This window comes from Epinephelus fuscoguttatus, linkage group LG15, assembly GCF_011397635.1.
Source record: "Epinephelus fuscoguttatus linkage group LG15, E.fuscoguttatus.final_Chr_v1".
NCBI classification, from domain to species: Eukaryota; Metazoa; Chordata; class Actinopteri; order Perciformes; family Serranidae; genus Epinephelus; species Epinephelus fuscoguttatus.
Genome location: NC_064766.1, coordinates 17313176 through 17337865, shown reverse-complemented (window position 1 = coordinate 17337865; position 24690 = coordinate 17313176). Strand labels below are relative to the sequence as shown.

At 40.1% G+C, this 24690-nt stretch overlaps 2 protein-coding genes and 1 long non-coding RNA gene across 7 annotated transcripts; 2 read left to right on the top strand and 1 right to left on the bottom strand.

Moving 5' to 3' along the window:
* Positions 1 to 62: 62 nt before the first annotated feature.
* Positions 63 to 13261, top strand: LOC125901841 (caytaxin-like). Of its 4 annotated transcripts, XM_049597793.1 has the most exons (15): positions 63 to 385; positions 692 to 901; positions 2985 to 3007; positions 3744 to 3850; positions 5048 to 5106; positions 5202 to 5429; positions 6513 to 6671; positions 7578 to 7680; positions 8523 to 8654; positions 8798 to 8884; positions 9146 to 9244; positions 10623 to 10658; positions 10772 to 10819; positions 11231 to 11277; positions 12536 to 13261. In XM_049597793.1, the coding sequence occupies exons 4-14, from the start codon at positions 3774 to 3776 to the stop codon at positions 11268 to 11270; spliced, it is 1068 nt and encodes a 355-aa protein (XP_049453750.1). In that variant the 5' UTR covers positions 63 to 385; positions 692 to 901; positions 2985 to 3007; positions 3744 to 3773; the 3' UTR covers positions 11271 to 11277; positions 12536 to 13261. The 4 variants fall into 4 exon arrangements, with proteins under 4 accessions (XP_049453750.1, XP_049453749.1, XP_049453751.1 ...); XM_049597792.1 differs by lacking the exon at positions 2985 to 3007 and having other exon boundaries at positions 64 to 385; XM_049597794.1 differs by lacking the exons at positions 63 to 385; positions 692 to 901; positions 2985 to 3007 and having other exon boundaries at positions 3065 to 3850.
* LOC125901843 (uncharacterized) lies at positions 5280 to 24127 on the bottom strand. Its single transcript, XR_007451037.1, has 7 exons — positions 23990 to 24127; positions 23558 to 23755; positions 8835 to 8962; positions 8578 to 8633; positions 6502 to 6649; positions 5537 to 5617; positions 5280 to 5416 (listed from the first exon to the last, which is right to left on the bottom strand). It is a non-coding gene; the product is annotated as an uncharacterized LOC125901843 (long non-coding RNA).
* On the top strand, positions 16185 to 18949 carry LOC125901842 (nicotinamide riboside kinase 2-like). Of its 2 annotated transcripts, XM_049597795.1 has the most exons (8): positions 16185 to 16367; positions 16463 to 16553; positions 17429 to 17477; positions 17715 to 17889; positions 18002 to 18073; positions 18167 to 18273; positions 18454 to 18539; positions 18631 to 18949. In XM_049597795.1, exons 1-7 carry the CDS (start codon positions 16342 to 16344, stop codon positions 18537 to 18539), a joined length of 606 nt encoding a protein of 201 aa, XP_049453752.1. In that variant the 5' UTR covers positions 16185 to 16341; the 3' UTR covers positions 18631 to 18949. The 2 variants fall into 2 exon arrangements, with proteins under 2 accessions (XP_049453752.1, XP_049453753.1); XM_049597796.1 differs by lacking the exon at positions 17429 to 17477 and having other exon boundaries at positions 16191 to 16367.
* Positions 24128 to 24690: the final 563 nt, after the last annotated feature.

Genomic DNA, 24690 nt, shown 5'->3' with positions numbered 1-24690 from the left:
AGCCACTCTGTGTCACTGACATCGCCCAGAGCTCAGTGCAGCTGTGAGGAGAGCAGGAGAGAAAGGGAGGGAGGGGAAGGAGGGGGTGTGAGCATCACAGCTCTGGAGCAGGAGAAAAGGAGGGGAATTCATGTGGAGGAGGGGTTTCATCAAGAGTGAGAGAGCTTAAAAGAGATGGTGAGAAAAAGCAAGAGAGCGAGAGACCGCGTATGTGAGGGAGGAAGATGCTGTTGCCAGGGAACAGCAGTGAAGTAGAAACGTCCATCTTTCGCAGCTCGCAGGAGGACAGACACACGTCAAACCATGGATGCAAAACGGACTGAACGTGAGAAGAAGGAAAACAGCTGATCCTGACTCCCTGTGGCTTCAGAGAATCAAAGAGAAGGTAGGCAGGTGTGATTACATAACCACCATAACACATTCTGGTGACATCATCACATCAGGATTAGAGCCCGGGGTGGGGACATTAGTGTTGGTAGAGGGAGGAGGGGTGGCAGAGGGGATTCAGTAGGAGCAGAAGTAAAGATAGAGAGTGATCATCATGAGATGAGCTAAAAGCGCAGGGGGAGGATTATCTTTTGTCCAAAAAGCAACACTGGATCTGACTGACACAGGCGACTGAAAAGATGAGAGCAGGATGGTGTTTGCTGTTTGGTGACCCCGACTCTCCTGACGGCTCTCCTCTCTACAGGGGGACACGATTTCTTTCTCAGCCTCTGTTTGAAGCTTCAGTGAACAGCAAGAATCCTCCAGCAGCCCACATGCAGATGTAAACAGTGATGATCAACACTCTGCTCAGGCAGATCTAAGGAGGAGGTGGAATAAAATAAAGAGGAGCAACTGAGAGCAAAACAGGGAAGCTTTCAAAACGGCACAGAGGAAGTCTTCCTGATCACAGCAGGTGAGTACCCTGCCTGTACACACTCAATTATTTTTTCTTCAGGAAGGCTGATTCCCAATCAGTGACATGATATTTAAGGCTTTGTTTCATGCTGCTGCTGTTTGTGAATCAAATTACTGAAATGGTGTCTGTTTCCGTTTGTCAGATTTGGGAGGGATGGCAGTCGTGACAGAATAGCTTTTTCCTTTCCTGCACATTTTAAGGCCCTGGCAATGTAACATTTCAATCAGCTTCTTAAGCAACCGTCACAAACACGTTTTCCTGTCAAATTCAGAGCACTTATTGTTATTTTTCAGTAGATATATATGTGTCTGTTTGCTCCTCTTACTGGCTTGAAGTGCACTGGGCTCATTTGGGAAAAGGTGGTCACCTACTTTTGTGTACCCATTAGGATTTATTCTAATCAGACCACAGCCATCCAGCCCTGATGAAATGGATTAGCTGAGTTTTCAAGTGTTAAACTGTTATGTGATTGTTGCTCATTAAGTAATAAATATGAATGTCATGAGATTTGATGCCAAACATCGGGGGGGTTTCTTGTTAGTTAATTGCAGTCAGACAAATTGAGGATGCCTGTACTTGATCAGGATACATTGCCTTGCCTTTTATCACCAGTTGCTTTAATGATGCTTATCTCCAAGCCGCAAACCACGTAAATGATCTCATAATGCCGAGGAGGAAGGAATCCTGTGATGTTCCATTCAAGTGGAAGCTGCACTGCTTCACTTTTGCTTACTGTATGTCACAGAATGAGAAAAAAATATTTAAAGTATAGCTTCTCTATGTTGAGTATTTTCAGTTATTTGCTTTCCACCTCTGTTACAGATTATGAGGTGTTTGGTTTTACAGGCACAACGCAGGGAATAGCTCACGAGATAGTGTTTGGGAAATGAAGGCTGCTCTGCCATCTGGACTCAAATCCCTACCACACACGTGCTGCTGCAACATTACTTTGTGTCCATCAATCGGCAGTTCACTGTACGAGCAGCTGAGCCTTGGCGAGCGACATCTGCACAGACAGCAAACCACACGCACGGATCTGCTGTTTCCGTGTGAATTTTCCACTTAATTCACAGCGAGTCACTCCCCTCTGTCATTCTTAATTTAGCAGGGAAAATGATCAATGTGTTTCACAAAGCTTTTTTATTTTCTTCAAAAGAAGTGTGAGAACAGGAGGTGGCCACTCAATGAGTGATTTAGCGGTTTGGGTTTTTATTAAAGTGTCGTTTAAGGAGTTCCCCATCAAGCTCACATCAAACACTGCAACTTTCTTACGGGATAGCACAGTGTAAACACCATTCTCCCACAGGACTTACAATCCAATCACAACACAGCAGCTCCAGCAGCATTTGGCTTCAGGGCATATGCCTTTTAGACTCCTTTTTTTTCCAATATAGGCCCTGATGTGTCTCGCTACAGCACATCAGTGCCATCCCAGTGGACAAATGGACTGTGGTAACGTCTGCTGCAGTATGAACTCTGGCCGGGACAGTGATGTAGGAAGGACACTCTTCCCCCCCATGCGCACATTTCTGACATGAGACCCACACATGATGTTCATTCTGTGCATGACTGATCCTTGTATGATACCCTGCAACAACAGACACAAACACGAGACACAGGAAAGCTTTACGTCACGTATCAAGACAAGGACGCGCAGCATTGGGTGGAGGCTTTGGTCATTTTTGATTTGGTTGTGTAAAATATGGAAGTACAGATGACTATCTGCTTTATGGAGGCTCATATGATTTGTTGGTATTGCCCTGAGGGGCTGTATGAGCAATGTGGTGTTTTATTTTTGTCTCTTTCTCCGGGGCTGTAGGGACAGCAAACCTACAGGGACTTATTTGAACTATTTGTGTTTATTATGACAAGTGAAAATGTATTTTACAATAATTACCTATGGCAATGAAGCACCAGTGTTTTAAGGGACTGGCTTTTTTTGTCACTGGATCTCACATTTTCTGTGTGTTATGTTTGCTAGTAAAGGATAAAAGTTTAAGATTTTGCAGGATTGTTGGTTGGATTCTTCTCTACACCAATGTTATGTTTTCTCTTTGCTCTCCAAACCACTTGATTACAGCTCACAGAAGCAAGATATTTTGGGTACGTCAGCTTTTACATGGCCTATTTAATGGGTGGTCCTGTAATTTAGTACATTGCTTTCATAAGCTTGTTGGACTCAAGAGACACTTTAAAAAGGAATGGTCAAAATATAATAAAAGGAGGCTGTAATATCCTATTTTTTCACCCCCAGTTATAGTAATAATTATACTGCTACTGGTAATAATAATAATAATGATTTTATTCACATAGCAACTTTACAAAGAGAGTTTACAAAGTGCTTTAACAAGCAAAACAAGAGCAAAAACGGGATACACAGACAGCCAGTGTTACTAACCAACAGTTCAACTAAGGTAGAGTTAGGATGACGTTCAAACAAGAGGACAAAAAAATGCAAGATGCAAAATGTAAATTTGAATAAATACAAATAAGACTAAAAACAGTAAAAGCGTTAACTTCAATCTCCAAAAGCACTGAATCCTACATTTCCCCTAAAGCCACTGGATAGCGTGTTTCATTTAAACCCTCCCTGTTTGGTAAACACCCACGTCTTTCAAACTGCACACCTTCAGTTTGTAACGCTGGCTGGCTGTCGTCAGGTTATCTCACTTCAGTATCAAAATTCAGATAATCCTGATGAAATCATCAGGGTTGCGTAAAATGTCTAAAATGGGTGGAGTGTGCCTTTAAGCCAGCCACGAGCACTGTATCTTTTAATAATGTTTCAGCACTTGGCTTCCTGCTGAATGACATTGTTTCATTTGTTTGTCAACCACAGTGAGCTGAAGCCCGTCCTCCCTGGCAGAGGATGGGTACAGCAGAAGCTACTTTGCGCATGGACAGCATGGAGGTAAAGGACGAGTGGCAGGATGAAGACTTCCCAAGGTACTCCTGTGTGTGTGTGTGTGTGTGTGTGTGTGTGTGTGTGTGTGTGTGTGTGTGTGTGCGTGCGTGTGCGTGTGAGCAATTTGTCCGATTTGTGCAAAGGCTTTGACAAACAGGCCCAGCTATGATGGGGAGTTAGTCACGTGTGTTGAATGCTGAAAGGCAGCAGGTGTGTTCTTTCCTTGATGTGTTACGTGATTATGTTGTGTATCATGTCAGTGAGCAAAACAGCAGCAAGCACAGAGAATAAAAGAGGACAAGTCAAACAAGTCACAGTGTCCACAATGGAAAAGTAGCTCGTAAACCACCCTTTTACTGGCAACAATCATTTGTACAGCAGAGGACATGTGTTATTCAAGGACATCCACTGTACTTACAACATGTTTATGTACAGTTTATTACATAGTGTCATCCATGTTTGATGTCTATCTGCTGCAAACCACATGATAATATAACATGGCATCCTGGTGGCTCAGTTGGCCAAAGTTTACACAATACAAATGATGAAATTAGATAAGGGAAGAGTAATGGGTAGGTATAACAATGAACACAATAGCAGACAGTTCAAACGTGAGAAACTTACAGAGAAACGTTTTGGAATGCTTTTAATTGTTTTTCTTTCCCCCGCTGTTTAATCTCCTCTTGAATATCTGTTGGTGCCGTCTTTAACTCACCTCAACAAAGCTACTGACAACATAATAACAGCAATTATCCCAGCAGCTCCATCAGCTCGCCCATACTTGTGGTGTTTTAGGGTGTGTTTGTCTAAGCATGCATGTCTGTGTTAACGTCTGCGTCTGTATACGTGTGTGTGTTTGTACGAGTGCTATCTACTATAATCTAGCCCTCTTGTGCCCCGGCGCTGAGGGTTCAGCTGTCTTATTATAATGTCAGAGGGGAGATGGTAATTACTGGTGTTGCTTTCTCACCCAACACATATTGTTTCCAAGGGCACGCTGTTATTAAATAACAGTAGCACTGCTCCATAAACAAAAGAGTAAGAGCGAAAATGTAAGAAATGACTGCTCATACCTTATAGTTTATTTAATTTTTCTGTCATGGGAATTTAATATTAATGTTAAATATTATCTTACAGTTAGAAAAAAAACAAAACAATTTTATTTTTTTTTTATTTACACTGTTTCAGTGTCATTGTATTAATGTATATATGCTGTATATTCATGTCTTTCTCTTCAGGCCACTACCAGAGGATGGAGACGTTGATTCTTCATGTGGCCTCACTGACATCAGAAACAGTAAGTGGAATAAATGCATAGCTTTAATTATATATTTATACCCCCCCCCCCCCCACTATCCCTTGAGTTACATATTTCCTGGCCTGCCTGTCCAGATCCGCCAACCACTCTCGATGTGGGTGAGACCATGGCCCAGCGTAAGCGCCGCACTCTGGTGGCCCCCGACATGAGCCTCTCTCTGGATCAGAGCGAGGGGTCGGTGCTCTCTGATGAGTTTCTGGAAACGCCCGATGACCTGGACATCAACGTAGACGACATCGAGACTCCTGACGAGACAGATTCGCTGGAGTTTATCAACAATGGCAACGAGCTGGAGTGGGAAGGTCAGACAGAGGTCAAATGATATTGGAAACTTTAGATGTTGAGGAAGGTACAAATTTTAAAGTCAGGGATGCATGTTGGACTTTATTTGAGAAGCAAGTCATGTTACCTGCAGTGTCCTTGATTTGAGCCCTGCCTCAGGCGTCACACGTCATCTTCTTCTGGCTGTCCAGTCACAAATTGCTGCCAACTGTCAAATACAGCAAAAATGAAAACAAACACTGATTTGCTGTAATCACTGCATGGCTCCAGAGTCAAGGTTGTTCTTAATTGCCCAGTTTCTGTCCAGAGCAGCTGAATGTTTTTCATTTTTCAGGAAATATTTCCATCATTGCCTTGCCCTTTGTGTGTCCATCAGTGGTACAGTACAGCGATACCACCAATGATATTCTAAAAACTCTCATAAAGTAAATACTTACGTTGTGTTTTAATCTTAAAGCTACAGTTGGTAACTTCTGTAAAAATCACTTTTGTCCTATTTGCTGAAACTGTCACTACATCTTCACAAAAGCACATAAGACAGTCTGTGAAAGAAATCATGTTCCTCCTTCTCCTACTGCTTCTAATGACATTTGCTAGAATCTACCATGACTGTTGGAAAACAACCAACCAGAGCCGAGGAGTCTCTAGCACAGCTGTCAGTCATATCAGTCACTGCTCATGAACTGCGGTCAGACTGTCAAATTAGGCAGCGCTTATCAAAATATTAATCATGATTTTGTTACTGCATTGCGTATTTTTTGCCTCAAATATTTACAGAAACATATTTTAGTGTACTGTTTAGCTGTGAAATGAGAACATTTTTGACCTGGCTGGAGGGGGTTCTTGGTTTTTGTGCGACTGTTTCCAACATGGAGGCTAGGTCATTAACTTAATCACTTGCAGTAATGCCATTAGAAGCAATACAAGAAGACAGGGACAGGATTTTTGCTGTGATTCAATTTTTACAGCAAACAGTGACAGCAAGTTCAAGCTCCTTGATCCTTATCTGCCTCATGCTGAGTTTATGTGATTTCAGAAATGTTGAGGCAGTTGGGGAAGGGAGATTAAACAACTGAACCATCTTTGTGTCACCTTGTGTCTAGACGACACTCCTGTGGCCACTGCCAAGCGTCTTCCAGGTGAAAGTGAAGAGGAGAGAGACTCATCTGGTCGTCTGTGGCGAACAGTGATCATTGGTGACCAGGAGCAGCGGATTGATATGCAGGTCATCAGACCATACCTGAGGGTGGTCACACATGGAGGTTAGTAAAAGAATCTGCGAGTCTGTATTTTTATTCAAATACCCAAGTGTCTTTGTGTTTGGGCTTGTGTGTGTGTTTCAAAACAGCTTTGCCAAATGTGATTAACTTGGTTGAAAGAAAGACAAATTGCCCTCATCAAAGGATCAAACAAAGAGAGCTGGGGTAGTTTAAGTACAACAAAGAGAGCAGACGTGTGTATAGGACTTGTATAGAGACAGACACTTGGTTGGGGATTCAATAGACACTTTCAGCAGGAATTTACAGAGTCTTACACAACAGTCCTGCAATAAATACAACCGTCACAAAGGTAATATTATGCTTTCTATAAACTGTCTTAGAGAGTTGGTGATTCAACTGTATGGTCATTTTGGAGGCTCCACTTTGTGGTGCTGTTGAAATGTATTGCGCTTTACTGACAAATATTTCTATTATTTTGTCGTACCCTGGGCAAAACAATAGAAATAATACTTTTTTCTTTACTTTGTGCACTTCTGAGATTTAATATTAGGAAATGGCACTATAGATTTTCAGTAGCAAACTCTGAAGACTCCTGTCTTTCAAGTGGGTAACGATACAACTGAATTGATTAAAACTCGTGCTTCACACTGAAAATATGTTTAATGATGTTAACCACAGCCAGTCCATAACCACCCACTCACAACAAGCATGTAAAAAGTACACAACTCTAAAACGAAAGTCATTAATGGAAACAAACATTAAATAGAAAAGTTGTGTAGCGACTTTGAAAGCGATAAAACTGAGCAACTGATAAATACAACATGCAAATAAAATAATTCAGGCAGATAATTTTTCTTTAGCTTTTAGCTGCTTTTCAAAGCAGCCAGTGTCACACTAGCGCCAATGCAGCAGCCATCATACTGATTGCATGTCTCTCTCCTCTCCCAGGTTATTATGGAGAGGGTCTGAATGCCATCATAGTGTTTGCAGCCTGCTATCTGCCTGACAGCAGCTGTGAGGACTACACATACATCATGGAGAATCTCTTCCTGTAAGGTCTTTTCTGGTCTCATGAAGTTATATTGGGTAAAATGTGAACAATTGATCAAACTGTCACTATATCCAGACAGAAGTACATTAGACAGATAGCCCGTGAAAAACAATTATGTTCCTCTGGCTCCTCCTGGTGCTCCTAATGGCATTTACAAGAATCCACAAACACAGGCGAACATGCAGAGTGCAAGAGCAGTGATTAACACTATGTTAAAGATTCCTCGGCTGTCATTGGTTATTTTCATTCAGACGCCGTGGATTCTTGGAGGCAGAGGAACCTACTGTAGCTTTAAGGGACTCTTTTACAGTAGCATGCTGTATTATGAGCATTGTCATACTGTAACATTATTCTTTTATCACTGTGTAATTGATCAAGACACATGACTGGAAAAAATGTTTCTATGGATTATGCATGCTTGAAATGATTATGCACACTAAATGCTAGAAATGAAAGATGAATATACTTTTCAAGGGAGAAGAAAGGACTGAAGAACATCGATCAATTTACAGCCATTTCAACACCACTGTGTCTTGATCAAAGTGAAGTTTCTGACTTGACGAAGACACAGTGGTGTTGAAACATCTGCTTGATGAATGTGCTCCAGTCTTTTTTTCTCCCTTGGAAAGTCCCTTTTCCTTGAGCTGAGAGGCACCTGACTTGGTTATATAATTCCCAAGGAACCCTGTTTAAACACTTGTTTTGGCTTCATTATATTGTGCAGTACAGATCTTGATCAGATCCACTTAATGTGAACAAGAATTCTTTTAAGTGAAGTGTTTTCATCTTATGTGTTCTTGCACAGTCTGAGTCAGATCTGAGCTTGCTGGCTTCGTCCTCAGGTACGTTGTGAGCAGCCTGGAGCTGCTGGTGGCAGAAGATTACATGATTATTTACCTGAACGGAGCAACTCCTCGCAGGAAGATGCCCGGCATCAGCTGGCTGAAGAAGTGCTATCAGATGATTGACAGGAAGTAAGACAGACATAAAATCAGAACAGTTTGGGCAAATGTGATGGAAATGAGAATATACTCAAGAATGTTAAACTAATGTTAATGCCAATGATGATACAATGACATTATGAGAAACATCACAAATACTTGAATGTCTCCTGCAGACTGAGAAAGAATCTAAAGTGTCTCATCATCGCTCACCCAACGTGGTTCATCCGGACCGTCCTGGCCATCTCAAGACCTTTCATCAGGTGAGGATACATGGCTTACAGTCCATTAGTCTATCCTTTGAGTTTAAGACTTGCAGAGGACTTCTTCTCTAAACAAATCTAAAAAACAGAAAGAAGATAAATTAAGGAGCTGTGTCATAATCATCCAGTTGCATATAGACTATTCGACTATCACAGAACATGAAGAGCAGTGCAACAAGGCCTGGACTTGGTAACACACGTATATAAGTGTTCAGACTGGATACTGTGACAATAACTGCATGTTGTTGATGTTTCCTGCAGTGTGAAGTTCATGGATAAGATCCGTTACGTTCACACCTTGGAGGAACTCAGCCAGATCATCCCCATGGAGCATGTGCAGATCCCAGAGTGTGTGTTGCAGTAAGTAGTCTGAGCCACCAAGGGTCACCATTGAGACACTAAACATGTAACAGGTTATGTTATGTATTGGATGCTTACTGACTGCTCATACCACAGTGGTCGAACTAAACCTGAAGTTTGTGTAATTGTTAGGATTTATTCAAATGTATAGTTGTCACAGTTTCTTTTAATGAATACGTTATTGGATAACTAAAACAGCAGAGGACCAAGACAGTGCAAGAGTGTGGGTTTTGTTTTGACATTGGGGGGACACAAATAAAACCAGGGGTTTTTAGTTTTGGGGTCTATCATCCGAATATTTTCATCATCAATCACTTAATTTCCTGTATTCTGGTGAATTTTATGCACCAATTTGTGCATCAATTTATGGTGCAATTGTTTTTATTTTTGTCAAAATAAAAGTCCTCTGCTACTACGTTTTTATTGGGGTGGGGGACAAATGCCCCTGTGTCCCCGCCAACACAAACATGCCTATGAGATAGTGTGCAACTTGTCAAATACCGCCGCTTTCTCAGTGGATGTCGGCGCTCCGAAACGCTCTCAGTGTGGTGAGCACCAGGTGGCGGCTAATTTTGACACCACTAGCAATTACATGTAAGACCAAGACAGAAGCCTGCTGTTTGTTTCCTGTGTGGAACCAAACGTTAATGGAGTTATTTTTATAACGTCGTAGTGTAAGAGTGCAGCATGCTACACTAGTGACAAATGTCACATGACATACGTCACGTGATGAGACATACTTTAGTAGGAGCAGCACTCATTTTAAGCCAAACCATGATGCTTTTTCCAAACCTAACTACAAACATACAAAATGTGGTGTTTTACCTGTGTTGTAGGTTTATTTTGAAAAAGAGTGCATGTGATGAGCAGAAACTGTACCTTCCTGTGAAAACGGAAATGTATTTTGAAAAGACACAATGCATGTGACAAGCATCAATTGAGATGCCATCCGTGAATGTAAAAAAACTGACGCAGGAGGCTACCTCGCACTTTACATTTTGATGTTTAGGTCCACTGGCAGGTTGAGCATTCACTCTCTAGACTTTCTGTCTTTTATGGCCAACACCTGAGCACCAATACTAAAAGAAACTATGACAGTCACGAGCTTACAGAAGACAGGGATTTTCGAAAAAGTAAAAACTCATATTTGTACTGATACTGGTTTTTAATCAAACTGTAGGCCCCTGTTGGATTCAATAGTTTCAGCTTGGTGAGTTAACCTGAGGCTTTGGGAAGCCCTGCAGTGAATATTTAAACACAGTAAACCTATGATCTGCAGTAGTATACTGCAATAGCCTCGTAGCTTCTTCATATTGCTGGTGAGATGTATGTTGATGTAATGGCACATCAGTCTCACATTTGGTCTCTTTTTTTAAAGATATGATGAGGAGAAGATAAGAACACAAAGAGAAAGGTGAGCAGTAGATTTTATTTTTAAATTCTATGTTAAAAAAAAATTGTATTGCCCACTCTTTTCCCTGCATGTATACCATTGGTATTATTAATATTTGCCTGTCTTACTTACAGACTTGAGCAAGAGCAGCAGCAGACAAACTCGACACTGCCTAAAGAAAGGTGACCCCATTTTGCAGTACATACAGTCCAGTGCCAATTTTAGGTGGATAATTTTCTTTTCTACTTCAGCACTACAACATGGGAAATGTGAAGCTATTTTATTCTTTTATTTAATACTGATGGCTGCTAAAAGTCTGGAAACATTTCACTCTCACTTACACACAGTAAACTTTTTTTATTAGTCAGTTAGAGACTGAAAATTTCTCCATTTGTATCAAGAAAATGTGATTTACAGTGAAAGGCTGAATAGAAAATCAGCCTGGGCATTTCATCTCTTCAAATTAAGTTTGAGCAACTTCTTAAGCCAAATGGATATATTCTGGCAACAGAAAGCACAGCCTAATATGGGCCAGATAACCAAGATAAATATTTATATTTTCTTAAGGCTTAACGTTAATCTGTCATTTCCAGGCCAAAGTCAATGGTAGCAGATGTTGGTCGTGACATCTGACATTAAGGTAAGGGCTCTCACTGACATAACTGCCTTTCCAACAAACTTCACTCAGACTGGTTTGTAATGTCAGCCCACTGTAACTAATCTCTGACACACAGGGCGATGTTCTCTTCTGCACACACACACACACACACACACACACACACACACACGCTCATGCTTATGTGTGCAAAAGAGACACGATACAGTATATCCACGAAATGCTGGAAGACTGCCTTTCTGGAGTTTTGGGTCACTGACCAAAGGTCCAAAGGGTCAGTTGTCAGTTCAGGGGCACCAAGATCCAATTTACAGCATTGCACCGGATCATGTTAGGCCACAAGCAGAAAGAATGGGAATACTCAAATCTCAGTTAATTAAAGCTTCTTTTAAAAAGATATGCAACTCATTTTAAGTCACAAACAGACCTTTGATTATTAGTTGATCAAGAGTAAATGCATCTGCAACTATTCTGATTATTGATTAATTGCTCTTTCTTCACTTTGATGAAGATGCAAATTGCCCAAAAAATGTGAGCCTTTGATTACAAACATAAAGTAAAAAAGGTAAAGAAATGTGTTTCCTTCCTCCTTCATTGGAACAAATGCTGAAGCACAAGATATAGTGCTGTATGATTACTGTCAGTCATCAAGTCCAGCTCATTTTCCTTTTTGCCAAGTCATGTTTCAGTTCTTTAAATTCAGACTGCGTGTCAGTCCAAGAAATGTTAGCTGATCCTCAAACATCATATTCCCTCCGTACCCATGTTACATAAAGCACAGCTGCTAATCTCTTTAAGCCTGCCTGCACACAACCGATCAATGCTATTTTTAATGGGTCATACAACCGAGGCAGATTGATCTACACACGCAGCCTGTCCTGAAATTGGGGGAAATACCCACCACAGCAGGTCGGAGTGGGTTAGGCTCTGAGGGTGGGTTATTTTAGAAGCTTCCCCCCCTTCTGTGCCGTCCTGCTGACCGTTCCTATCAGTCTCCATATATCAAAGGAGCTATCAGCCATAGGACTGGCTGACATCCCAGGAATGAACAGGGGCACCGTCTCTTAACCAAATGCCAAGGGAGGAAGCAGGGGGAAAATAAATGGGCTTGTGTCAAGTGAGATTTAGTTTATATTAAGTGCATGCTCACTGACACACTGCCACATTTAAGGGTTTTACAGGAATTGTGTTTGAGGAGATGCACAAATGACATCTTTTAGACTGTGCGTATAAAGGTAACAGAGAAATAAAATTAATTAAACTGTCTGTATTTTCTTTACAGAGCTTTAAACTGAAGAACCAATGGGGGACATTCATTCATTAAAATGGGAGCCAGCCTAAGCCGCCATCACATGCTTGTTGCACAGGGTTATATCTCCTGACTGGATCCATTAGCTGCAAGACAATCATTTCTCAAAAACATTATTTTCATTGATATACTTGCTTCTACAAGTTAATTAACACCAAAGCATTATAAGATTTAACTAAATCACAAAGTATCTGCTCCCTGCATGTCAAGTTGAGCTTTATCTACAGCATGACTTCAACTATATAAATGAAAAATTAAGGACTTGGATTAACATTCAGGCATCTTCCGACAAAGCCGGGGAATATTGTCTGTTTCAAAATGTACATAGTTGTATAGATATTTTTGAGGAAAGTTGTTTGCACAGATGTTTGGTTTTTGATATGAGTGGCATGGGTATTGTTCAGTTTAATGGCCATTTACTGAAAAATAATGTGCAATGATATTGTTCTTCTTAGACCTACCGTAGATGTTACTGATGCAAACGTGCGTTACAGTTTTTAAGTTTTCCAGAGTTTGATATGCAGGTGGCATGCTTGTTTAAATCCTTCTGTCTCATTTGTTTTTGTCAGTTTTTAGGTCATTCACCATCATATTTTAAAAGGTACTTTTGCAAGATGGGAAACATACATTGTTACATATGAAATTAAATATATTTAAAGAGAGAGTCAAATGAATTGCTAAAAGTGTTATTTATGAAGATGTGCCATTTACTGTTTGTAAAAAAAGAAATGAATAAACAAATGAAATAAAACAAGCTTTTGTCATGCTGTAATTAATCACCTCTTATATCCAATCTTGACTTCTGATGCAGAACAGATTAACAGTACAGTTTCCAGTTTGGTCCATAACGTTTTGAAGTTATTAATGATTTATGAGTGTGTGAGTGTTCATTGTGTCACCTGACAGTCTTGTGTTGCTCTCCATAGGGATCATTAGGACATAACTCTACTGAGGTGACCTTTCTTTATTTTTATATGCAATGTTACTGTGATCACAAGGTTGTAGCTCAATACATGAACTCATGATAAACTGTTCCTTGACGTTTTTACTTGTAATATTTATAGTCTATTGTGCAAATTCATATGAATATATATATACATGAACAAATTATGAAATGAATATTTCAGCATGCAAATTCAAATGGAAAAGGGGTCAGTTATAATAGATTAAAACAAGAAAGTATCATTGCAATGTTAACTTTAAAGGAGTAGTTCGACCTTCTGGAAAATAGGCATATTTGCTTCCTTGTTGAGTTACAATAGACAGTTCATCCCACTGTCATGTCTTTGCATTAAGTGCAGGATGCTATTAGCTTAGTTTAGCAAAAACACTTTAAGCAGTAAGAATTAGGTTGTCACCAGTAAGGGGCACTGTGGTGCACTGCAACCCATACCAGTACCTCTAAAGCTGACTGATTAGTACATATGCAAACAAATGAGTACACATTTTTGTTAATGGAATAGTTTATCAACGAACACAGCTGGAAGCAGTGACTTCCTAGTGTCGCCAGTAGAATATGTTCACATTATACAGTATAATACTGCAAACCAAGAATACTGTATGTTTTCCATGTTTCATACATATCATATCAGTGTTTCTAAGGTGACATAATATAGCCGATTTTTGTCATCTAGAGATTTAGGGGATAGCGGATGGCTAGTGAGACGCCTGCCAAGCTGCAGACAGCTGTTTGAAACCAACAACACTGGTGTTTTTTTTGGTGACCAAACATAGGTGTTTTTAGTGCGTTTCCCAGCGGCATTTGAACCACAGAATCTGGGTGTTATTCACTGACACATCGCAGCATTACGCAGCAGTGTTTGAACAACTGTGTTTCTTTGCCAAAACATTGCAGGGTTTTTCAGCAGCTTTTGTGCGATCAAACATGGGTGTCTTAAGCCAAAACCTGATATTTTCCAAAAATAGCCAAGTTATTTTTGTGTCTGAACCCAAGCACACTTTCACCACAGTGTTGTTGAGAAACATTCAGTTTTATCAAGCTTTTGGTGTCTTTTTTGATTTTTGTGTGAGTGAAAATCTTTATGCTAAGCTAAATTAATCCCCTTCTGGCTCTAGCTTCATAGTTAACTCAGACATAAGCTATCATTTTTATTATTATCTCTGCAAGTGTGTGTCCCAAAATGTCAAGCTATTCCTTTAAACCTTGAAATGTAGGTGATTTGACATTATCCCTGTGGATTACCCCCTGGGCACAATCTTAGAAAGTTCTATGTATTAATAATAAATATTAAATTGTAACAGTGGCCAAAAAGCAATACAGTTATTCACCAAAAATGCAGGTCAAGTAAAGGTTAGTCTGTCCACCGAGGCTTAGAAGGAAAAAATATGTGCACCACATGCTTCACATGGTGTCGACCACATGGGTTAGGACCCTACAGAGTGACTGAGCCTATATAGGACAGTTTTGTAATCCCAAATTCTTAACCACAAGCAGCATTTTTCAATCGCTAATATCTGATTGCAACAACACATTGGCGCAATCAATCACTTTGATGTAAGAGGCAAAATAAATATTTTCATCACATGGTGTCAGCAGGCATCTCTTCACCGTCAGGACTATCATAGCAGTAAAACATGAAACCCTGAACATGAAACCATGTGCTCTGATAGCAGGGGCTCAATGTTCACCTCCTTTACACTTACAGAGATAAGAACAATGTATTTGCTCAAATACAAACACAATAAACACAAGGTTAGATTGCATACATCCACGGGTGTGCAACAAACTAGGCTGATAAGCTTAAGCTCAAAAACATACATTGTGTCTGCATTATCAAACCTATAGCCATGACTTTCGAGACATTGCGATCACATGGCTGGCAGCCATGTACTCCAGCTAGTTGCATCAGAAATATGCATGACGCAGTAGGCAGACACACAGCAGCCGACTAAATATAGTGCGCCTGGTTTTCACCCACCCGGAGCTGTCTAAGCATGGAAACTTTCCTTCTAAAAAAAACCAAATAATGAGTTTCTCCTTTAGCTGTGATACAGATGTCTCAGTAAGAGGATGTGACTTTTATACTCTGATGTGTACTGCAATAAATTTTAGTGATTGTCCGACTTGAAGCCTTTGCCTCCTCTCCATACAGTGTCTTTTCGATGCCACCAAACGCTCCTTTGATCAATAGCATCTGCACTTAAATCACATCTTACTTATCAGTCTAAACAATTTAAGATTTGTATAATTTCTAAGGAATTTTAAAATCAACTTTATCTCAAAGTAAGGATAAAGCTTTTACAAGCTCTAAACTATCAGCATCACCAGTTCACAGTAGCTTTCTGTCCCCACATGTGACTGAGACTCTGTCCAAAGAGAGAATTAATTTTGTGTTTCACAGCTTTGCCCCATCATTATTTCTTTATCATCTTTCTATCTGTTGGGCGTAGGATTTGTCATGCATGTGGCTGGCCAGTGTCCACTGACCCCTGATAGCAGGTGGAATATTTGGTATCTACTTTCATGCAACTGTGGGGCTCCTTCTCCTTCCATTGGTGCTACGTGGCTGTAAAGCAGCACCTCATTGGCTGCAGGAAGAGGAGGCCTGGTTTGAGAGGCTGTGACACTGCAGCGAAATCCTTTATATGCCCGGCAGAGAGATTGTCTATCAATGAAGTAGTAAAAGGGGGGAACATCTGTGGCAGAAGAGAGGGAGAGGGATTTTAGAAGGAGTTTTTCATAGACTGTTTGCTTTGGTTGGGTTCCCTTCTTTTATTTACTGAATTCCAGAGGTGACCAATACAAAAACAAATTGAAAATGAAGTTCATAATTGGCATTGGAGGGTAAGTCTCATTTGATGTATTTCTCAGCTTCTACTTGTATTTTGAAAAAGCGATGAATGTAACTCACATCTGTGTGGAATTCATCTTTATTACAGCGTGACCAACGGTGGGAAGACCACTTTGACAAATAGGCTACTAAAGACATTACCCAACTGTTGCGTGGTGCATCAGGATGACTTTTTCAAGGTAAGATGATTTAAAGACACCATTATTTGGAACTTTAAGTGAGTATATGTTCAGTTAAAGCTACAGTAACTATTTTAATTTTACTAATTGTAAGTATTATTTTTGATATATTTCATTTGCTATGTGAAATTTACCCTTAAGGACATTTTGTGCTGAGAAATAAACCCCTAGTCTGACCTGCAGATGTCCTGTCTTCGCAGTAGCCTAGTAATACATCTGGCTGATTGTCTCCTGGACGGCCAATGAAAGGGCTGAGCGTCCCCACTTAAAGTCAGGCTTTACCCATTCATGCTGTAAATTCTTCAACTTTTTGCATGATTATTAAGCTAATTTGGCTCAAAAGAAGCCAAATTAGAAGCCAGCTCTATCATCTTTTTTCTTACTGTATTCAGGGCCAGCGAAGGTCAATTGACCACCAATCACCAATTGTTTCTAAAACCAGCGACTTGATTTCATTTTTTCTCTTATATCGCTTGTTATACTGCTTTTGCAATATACAAAGGGTGTCGTTGACGGCCGCGCAATTGAAAAAAATCTAAATTGCAAGAACCTACAGATTTATTCGTTAAAGAAAAGGAGTATCAGACAAGCTAGCCTCCATCTTTGAGGCAACTGAGGCAACACCCAACGTTACAACCCCTTCTGTATAGCTTTAATGTATTTGTAAAAAAAAAAATATATTTAGAGAAAGCTGTGTCCTAAGGTGTCACAACCGATATTTCGCAAAAGCAACTTCGATAAAAACATTTGAACCGTACCCAAAAATGTGCGCCACTTTGGGTGGAGACGAGTCCTTGTACTGTCCTGTCCAGGTGTGATCAGCTCCGACTGGTTACTAGGTTGCAGCAATGTTTTACTGGTGACTGTTATTTCAGAAACCCGATCAAATAGAAGTCGGGGAGGACGGCTTTAGACAGTGGGATGGTAAGAATGGATTTTGCGTAGGAAAACCATGCAGTAATGCACTTCTTCTTTCCTGCACATTTCTATTGTTTGGTAACCAATCTATCCTGAACTTTGTGATATTCAAACATGTATTCTGTGAATGCTACAAACATTCACTAACTTTAACTGATGTGTGTTAAAACACATTGGTGAGAAGCATTGCTTTCATGTGTGGTGAAACCTGCTCTTTTCTCTCCTTTCCTTGTTCTGTATCAGTGATCACCGCTCTGGACATGGAGGCTATGGTCAGCACTGTGAAAGGCTGGCAAGAGAACCCAGTCAAGTTTGCACGCTCACATGGCGTGAGCCTGTCACCTGAAGCTGAGGAATTCAACTCAGAGGAGGGGATCCATATTCTCATCGTGGAGGGCTTCCTCATCTACAACTACAAGTGAGTCACCTGCCATCTTACTCATTTTCCTACACAAGTTCTCAGATTTAACCCACAGGCCTCTTGACCTCCAAAGCTTTTTACTAATCTGAGCTCTGGTTCCCCTCCGCAGGCCTCTAATTGACATCTACAACAAATGTTTCTACATTTCCATTCCTTATGAGGAGTGCAAAAGGAGGAGAAGGTAACAAGCTCTCACAATGACTTTGACAGATTCCGGTGAAGTGCTGGACCAATTTCAGGCTATAAAATGACTTGATTTGTTATATTTCTGCAGTACAAGGACATACACACTCCCTGACCCCTCTGGCCTGTTCGACGGCCACGTCTGGCCCATGTACTTGAAACACAGGAAAGAGATGGAGAACAACTGTGACAGAATAGGTATGTAAAACCAATTCCTCTTATCTAAAACAAAATATCAACAACCCTTCATGTGCCAGATTTGCTGTCTCCCTATCCACTTCTCTAACATCAAATCTCTCCTGCATAATTAAGACTTGAACTGCAAACTGCTGACATAAAGAGCTCTCATTCACTTTTGATTTGTCTTTTTCTGGACAGAGTACCTTGATGGGATGACATCAAAGGAAGATATCTACAATGAAGCATATGAAAGTATTCAAAACTACCTGCTTAATAACATATAGGTAATTATTATTATTATTACTTAAACATGTTATCCCCTACAATTTCTGTGTCAGTGTGAGTGACTTGTCTTTATTCTCTCTTTCTCCACAGCAAAATGGGAATAACAGTGGATTTGTGTATAGACTTGTAAATATCATTTTGAGTGAATGTTTAACACCAATTCTGTACTTCTAGGCTGATTTGTAAATACTTAATCCTTAATAACTTATTAAGAACTAATGGCAGAAACATTGTATTTTGTATCGTCCTTTGTAACTTTTTCTAAAAGATAAGACACCTCTGGACTGCCCAGTGTTTAACATCAGGGAGAGGATCAACTCAACTCCGATCTTGTTAAATGTGAACATATGAAATGCCCACTGGGAAGAAGGATTTGTGTATCACAACTAAATGAAGTGACTGAATCCAATTTGTGTTTCCTGTTTTTCATTTCAAATGCACACACACTCATTTTCCTCCCTTGAGGGGACCATGCATTTTTTGCCTAATTGTGGGGTCTGCACAAACACACACACTTACACAGACACACATTTGTGGCTCCCATAAAGGTCCTGATCAGAATCACAAACCTCATATTTTACAACACAAATATGAATGTATGTTGAGGATGACTGCTAAAATCCAGCAGCCCTTGACTGAGACTTCTTATCACCCAGATTAGCTTGAGAGCCTCAATAAAAGTGTCCTGCAAACTGAGTCACAGACAGTGTTCTCCTCTAAAAGACAATAGATGAACTAATGCACTTTACAGGAAGGAAAAAGAAAGGACAAATAAAGGTGGTCGGATTTAATCACCACCTAACTGTCATTTTAAATGTTAGGATACATAAATGTGAAATTAACATCTATAAAGTTTAAGAGATGCAAAAAAAACCAGGAGCTTTTATGTTAGACGATAGATGTGCCAATATGAACTGGTGTGATTTACTCACCCATTAAAGGCACTTTATTTTCAGTTATGGATTTGAAATGGATTTTAAAAAATGGATTTGAAATGCCTCACCCTATGGCAATGATGGGATGATGGGAAATATTTTCCCCTTTAATATTATATAAAACTCTCTAGAGAACCACAACGTCCACAGTTTGATTACAGCCGCAGGACCTTTGTTAGTATGTTATCTTTAATATTACCTTTCCATATCAGTATGATTCAAAATATTACTTTTCTATCATATTTCATTTTCTTTTACTTACTTTACTAAATGTATCTTAATTGTATTGTTATTCTAGTAGGCACTTGTGTTAGCTTTACTTTTAATGAACATTTATTACCCTACTGTTTTTATTATTATGTTGTTTATGAGCAATCTCCGGCACAAGAATTCTCATTGGGATTGGATGTCACACCTCTTCCTTTCCCCCCATTTCCAGTCTGTCGCCACACAGTCAACTGTCTAATAAAGCTTTGGGTGTAAAAACAAATAAGAGAAAAAGGTCATTGTCATCTGCTGATCAACACTTATCAGGACACAACGTCTACCTCCAAAGCAATGCATGAAAGAATCTGCATATTTCTGTAAACCTTGTTGGGGAAATTTTCTTGTCAGTCATATCCACAAATGAAGGTCAAAGTCAGCTACTGAGTGGAATAATGCCTCCCCACTGTGCTAACAACACATCCAGTACCATGAAATAACCTTTCTATGTAGCTTTGCACAATAAAGGAGCAAACCTCTGTCTTGACAACCACTCTGTACGCTTTAGCGTGTTTGCCCTTTTCACTGATAGGCTACCACATCTCTTAAAGATCAAACGTCCTTTCACAAGTCACCCACATCATCACTCTACCTTCAGCCAGCGCTGTCTGCACAGAAATGAGGGGAAACATCAAGCAATTAAATGTCACTTTTTATTGATATTTCAATATTAAAAACCCAGTGAATTATATGGTCACCTTGAGGGTTGTCTGTCCTCTCTACAGCTAACTATACACCATGAACTATGAAACAAATGACTCATGTCTGACTGGCGGTGATGATGATTTATAGTGTGAGCATATATTAAATCTTTAGTGTCAAATAAACTTTTCCTGAATCTCTTGTCCTTCTTCATATCATGCACACTGCACATTGCTCTGGCAGAGCCACAGAGGGTGTGCTGGGGGGGTGTTCAGGGTCTTGTGATACGTTTCTAGGAGTCTTCACATGCCAACAGTTGGCCTGGAGCAGAGGGTAGCTGGTCTGTCAGTTTATATTTAGGCTAAGTGTCTGGGGTGTCAGGGGAATATGTTTGACGAGTGTACAGCCAATTGCTGATTGCCACACACTACGCTCCACCACCTGGTCTGACTCAGGGGCCGGTCCCCACACGCCACAACTAGGCGGGTAAGGCGAGAACCTGATGCTCCCACGTCAACCGCCGCCATGGCAACCCCCAAAGTACAGACGGGGCATCCATATTTAGGTGGAGAGGCAGGGACAGGAGATGAGTGGCTGTCACATGCTGTACAGACCCCCTTTGTGAGTAAGTGAGGACCCCTGAGGCATGTGAACAGTTGTGATAATGCCACTGAAGGAGTGACAGGAATATTTATGACTGCCTCGCTGTGACTAAACTTATGTGAACAACTGAATTAATCAATAAGTCCCCCTTTATAGCATTTATAAGCTGTATATGAGCATTTAATAAATGTTTTATAACCCACTACAGGCTGGTATAAGGACATGTTAACTGCATTTAAAAGCGATAGTTCAGATTTTTTTTTTTAAGTTTAGTTGTGTGAGGAACTTATCCATAGTCAATGTATAACCTACAGTAGATGGTGGTTGATATGCCCTAGTTTTGAGAAACATGCAGGAGTACTAAGGAGACACTAAGCAATTTACTGCTGTGGATGAGTTCAACAATAAGGTGTATTTTAGCCGCCTAAAAAAGGCCAAACTGAGAAAATCAGTATCAACTTAAGTGGATGCTACATTGAGAGTACTTTACCTTTCTGCCAGACAGCAATTTAAGATGGGGGACGGAAGCTTTACATCGCTCTCTCCAAAAAGAAAAGCAATGACTTAACATCCCTGAACAAAGCAGTTGCTGGTTTGGTTTTTAAAGAGATTAGTTTGATTTTTACCAAAGTCACACGATAACACAAATTAACTAACTAATTTAAGGAAGTGGGAGACTAAGAGCTCTTACTGTTTTGTCAATAGAGTCCAGTGGCTTTGAAGAGAGCAGAGATGTGAAACTGAAGCCAGTAATGACTTACCCGTTACCCAAAAAAGGCAGTGGTTAAGATGCCGTCAGTATAGCATACACTAAAACTGTCGTCTTGTTTAAGGCAGGACTTTTTTGGGGGGGATGGTTGAAATACCCTTTATTGCTGACCCTCATCCACAGCAGTACATTGCCAAGCTTCTGTGTCAGACTCCAGCCTGCTTCTCCAAGCTGGGGGCGTGTCAGCCGTCATCTACTGTATGTAATGTACTGTCTTTGGATACGTACCTCATACAACCCCACTTCAAAAAAATCTGAACTATCCCTTTAATTTGCAGTATTTATCAAACATATTTATCATTATAAGACATTTTATATTAATACAAATATGTTTCATTGTAATGTGTTACCTGTTTATACAGCAGCTTCCACTTATGGGTGCCCACAAGAGGAGTTATTCTTGTCAACAGATACATTAATAAACACTTGCATGTGCTTTCAACCACATTTTAATGTGTAATAAACCACATATTAAAGTTGCAGTATGCAATTCTGGAGAAAGATTGTTGATTATTGAGTCTCATTTCCAGGTTGTTTGGGTTGGTGGTTCAGTCCGACAACCAACCAAGTCGTCTGTATATGATTCAGTAATCTATTATCTTTCTCCAGAATTGCTGCACCTTTAAATGTTATATGTAGCTCGTAAATGCTACAGAGAGCGACAGGAGCAGGTTTGCTGTGAATTTATTATCGATTTAGTGGGTCACAGAGTGGATGGTTAGGTAACTGGCACTCGATCCTGATCAGTTTGCAGTGACGTAAAATCCGTAAGAGAGCAATAAAGGTCATGTGGAGCTAATTCACCCTGTCAGTAGAGGTTCATACAACCAACAAAGAAGCAAACACCCAACAACACCTTCTCTCCTGTCCTTAAAAAACCCACAAAAAACATGTGCCTATTCACTGGAAGAAAAAGGAGGAGAACAGTGACAGTAAGTTTTGGCTTAGAAAATAAAATTTAGCCTTGAAAAAGGACATTTTGGCACAAATGATTTAATATTATTATTATTATTATTATGTACAATCTTGTTTTTTCAGCTTCAACTATCTGTCACTGTTTTATATACAATTTGTAATGTGCAGTACAGTAAGTATAGAAAAATTCATTCATTAAAAAATTTAATTAAAATAAATAGATATATTACTTCATATTTACATTGGGCCAGGAAATACACACAACCAGTGCCCACATATAAGTGTATTCCACCAGTTTAAAAGGAAAAAAATACAGAAAATTACTCTTGTTACCCTGATACTTTATATCTCTGTGTCTTCCTTTTTTGTGACTGCGTAGATCTGTGACCCAAAAAAACTTACATCCAAAGTCTTAAAGCAGAAGCAGCGGGCAGTCACACACAGTAAAGCTTCAAGGACAAGATAACCCCTTAACATCAGAAGGCAAAAACATTTGGGTTAAAGGGCCACTGGTTAGGCAGTTTTTTGATAGCTCACATATTAGGTGCACTCAACATGAATTTGTCACGTGTAGATAAACGAAAACGTGACGATAGATTCAGCAGCATGATGCTCCAAGATGAAACGTGAGGAGAGCTGATCACGCTCATTTTGGCAAAGGTTAATTAACGATAAGCAACACATGTATCACAAGAGACCTCATGATCTGCAGTCACGTATCATTCATAATTTATTAGGCATTTCTATTTTAACGCAGGTTAGACTGTACAATCAGCTCAGTTTTATTTACAAACCCACAGCTGTTGCTTTCAGGAAGAACTAAATGTCCACAGAGTGGGACGACAGAGTTTAATCATTTTCATTTTTTCACACGTTTTCAGCATCTCACCTGTATTGTCTCCCCATGATCTGTGGTAAACCATCTGGATCTATCATTTAGTTGTAAACTCCTCAGAGTGGCAGTGTGAGGCCTCAGGGGAAGACAACAGGTGTATTCCTTGTGGGGAAGTTTTCTTGTGGTAAAACCATTTTAAGACCATCTTCGTTTAATCTCACAAGAAGCAAAGCTGTGAGCAGCCCTGGACACCTAGATTCGTGGGATAAGATATATTCAAAGCGTAAAAGAATTAGTCTTTCACTCAGGGAAAGATCTGCTGCTCCTGCTGCTGTAGGTGTACCATGAAAACAACCAGCAACTTTATTTTATTTACAAGCACTCGTAGTTTACAGTCAAGATAAGTTTTTGTGGCAACATTTGTTGTGATTTGTTTACTTTCAGGTCAGACACACAAGACAGACTCAATTCAATGTTAATACTTACTGGCTAAATTTTGTGGGTTACATGTCCTGCTCGGGAAGTCTTGTGCCAAACCAGTGCCGAGGATCTGTGGCTCTTATAAATCTGGACTGCAGCAGGGAGCGGGGTGGGGCTGGACTTTGGACCAGTGCAAGGTTTCTCTGACTAAGAATAGAAAAGCATGCAAGCTCACCATCCTGATGCCCTATTTGGCTGAGGAAACACACACCATGGCACTTCATGTGACAGGTGATATATACTGAGCTCCGCCTGACGCAGTGTATGTATTCTGTCCTATCTGTGACCCATATCAAGCAACCTGAGTCCCTTACCTGAAGACAAGATCATAGTGGCATTAATAATAGTCTTTAGTTTTATGGAAAAGCCACAGTGCCTCCAGATGAAAGAAGACTCCAAAAACAGAAAATACTTTTGATGAATTGAAGTCAAAAGGGAGCACATTTACCAGCAGCAAAACTATATCATTTTAATACATTAATTTATAAACTCTGACACAACTTGTGCAGTATAATCCAAGTCTCACTTATCCAGTCATATGTTCAGTACTTGCCAAACAGACAGCCCTTTCCAACAGGGGACTGCACTAAAAGAGAAACTTACATGCTCTCTACAAAGCCAGACTCCATTGACAAAAAAAGGCATTTTACTTCACTGAACACAGGAACTGCTGGTCTACCTCAAATGGCACTTTGTTTGTGTTATTG

What these genes read in the sequence shown, in the direction of transcription:
- LOC125901841 (XM_049597791.1), top strand. Translation starts at nt 4,926, where the DNA reads ATGTTAAATATTATCTTACAGTTAGAAAAAAAACAAAACAATTTTATT. An exon ending in CAACGAGCTGGAGTGGGAAG is followed by an intron (nt 5,430 to 6,512) that starts GTCAGACAGAGG and finishes CCTTGTGTCTAG; the next exon opens with ACGACACTCCTGTGGCCACT. An exon ending in ATCTCAAGACCTTTCATCAG is followed by an intron (nt 8,885 to 9,145) that starts GTGAGGATACAT and finishes TGTTTCCTGCAG; the next exon opens with TGTGAAGTTCATGGATAAGA.
- LOC125901842 (XM_049597795.1), top strand. Translation starts at nt 16,342, where the DNA reads ATGAAGTTCATAATTGGCATTGGAGG. An exon ending in TTCATAATTGGCATTGGAGG is followed by an intron (nt 16,368 to 16,462) that starts GTAAGTCTCATT and finishes TCTTTATTACAG; the next exon opens with CGTGACCAACGGTGGGAAGA. An exon ending in TTCCTCATCTACAACTACAA is followed by an intron (nt 17,890 to 18,001) that starts GTGAGTCACCTG and finishes TCCCCTCCGCAG; the next exon opens with GCCTCTAATTGACATCTACA.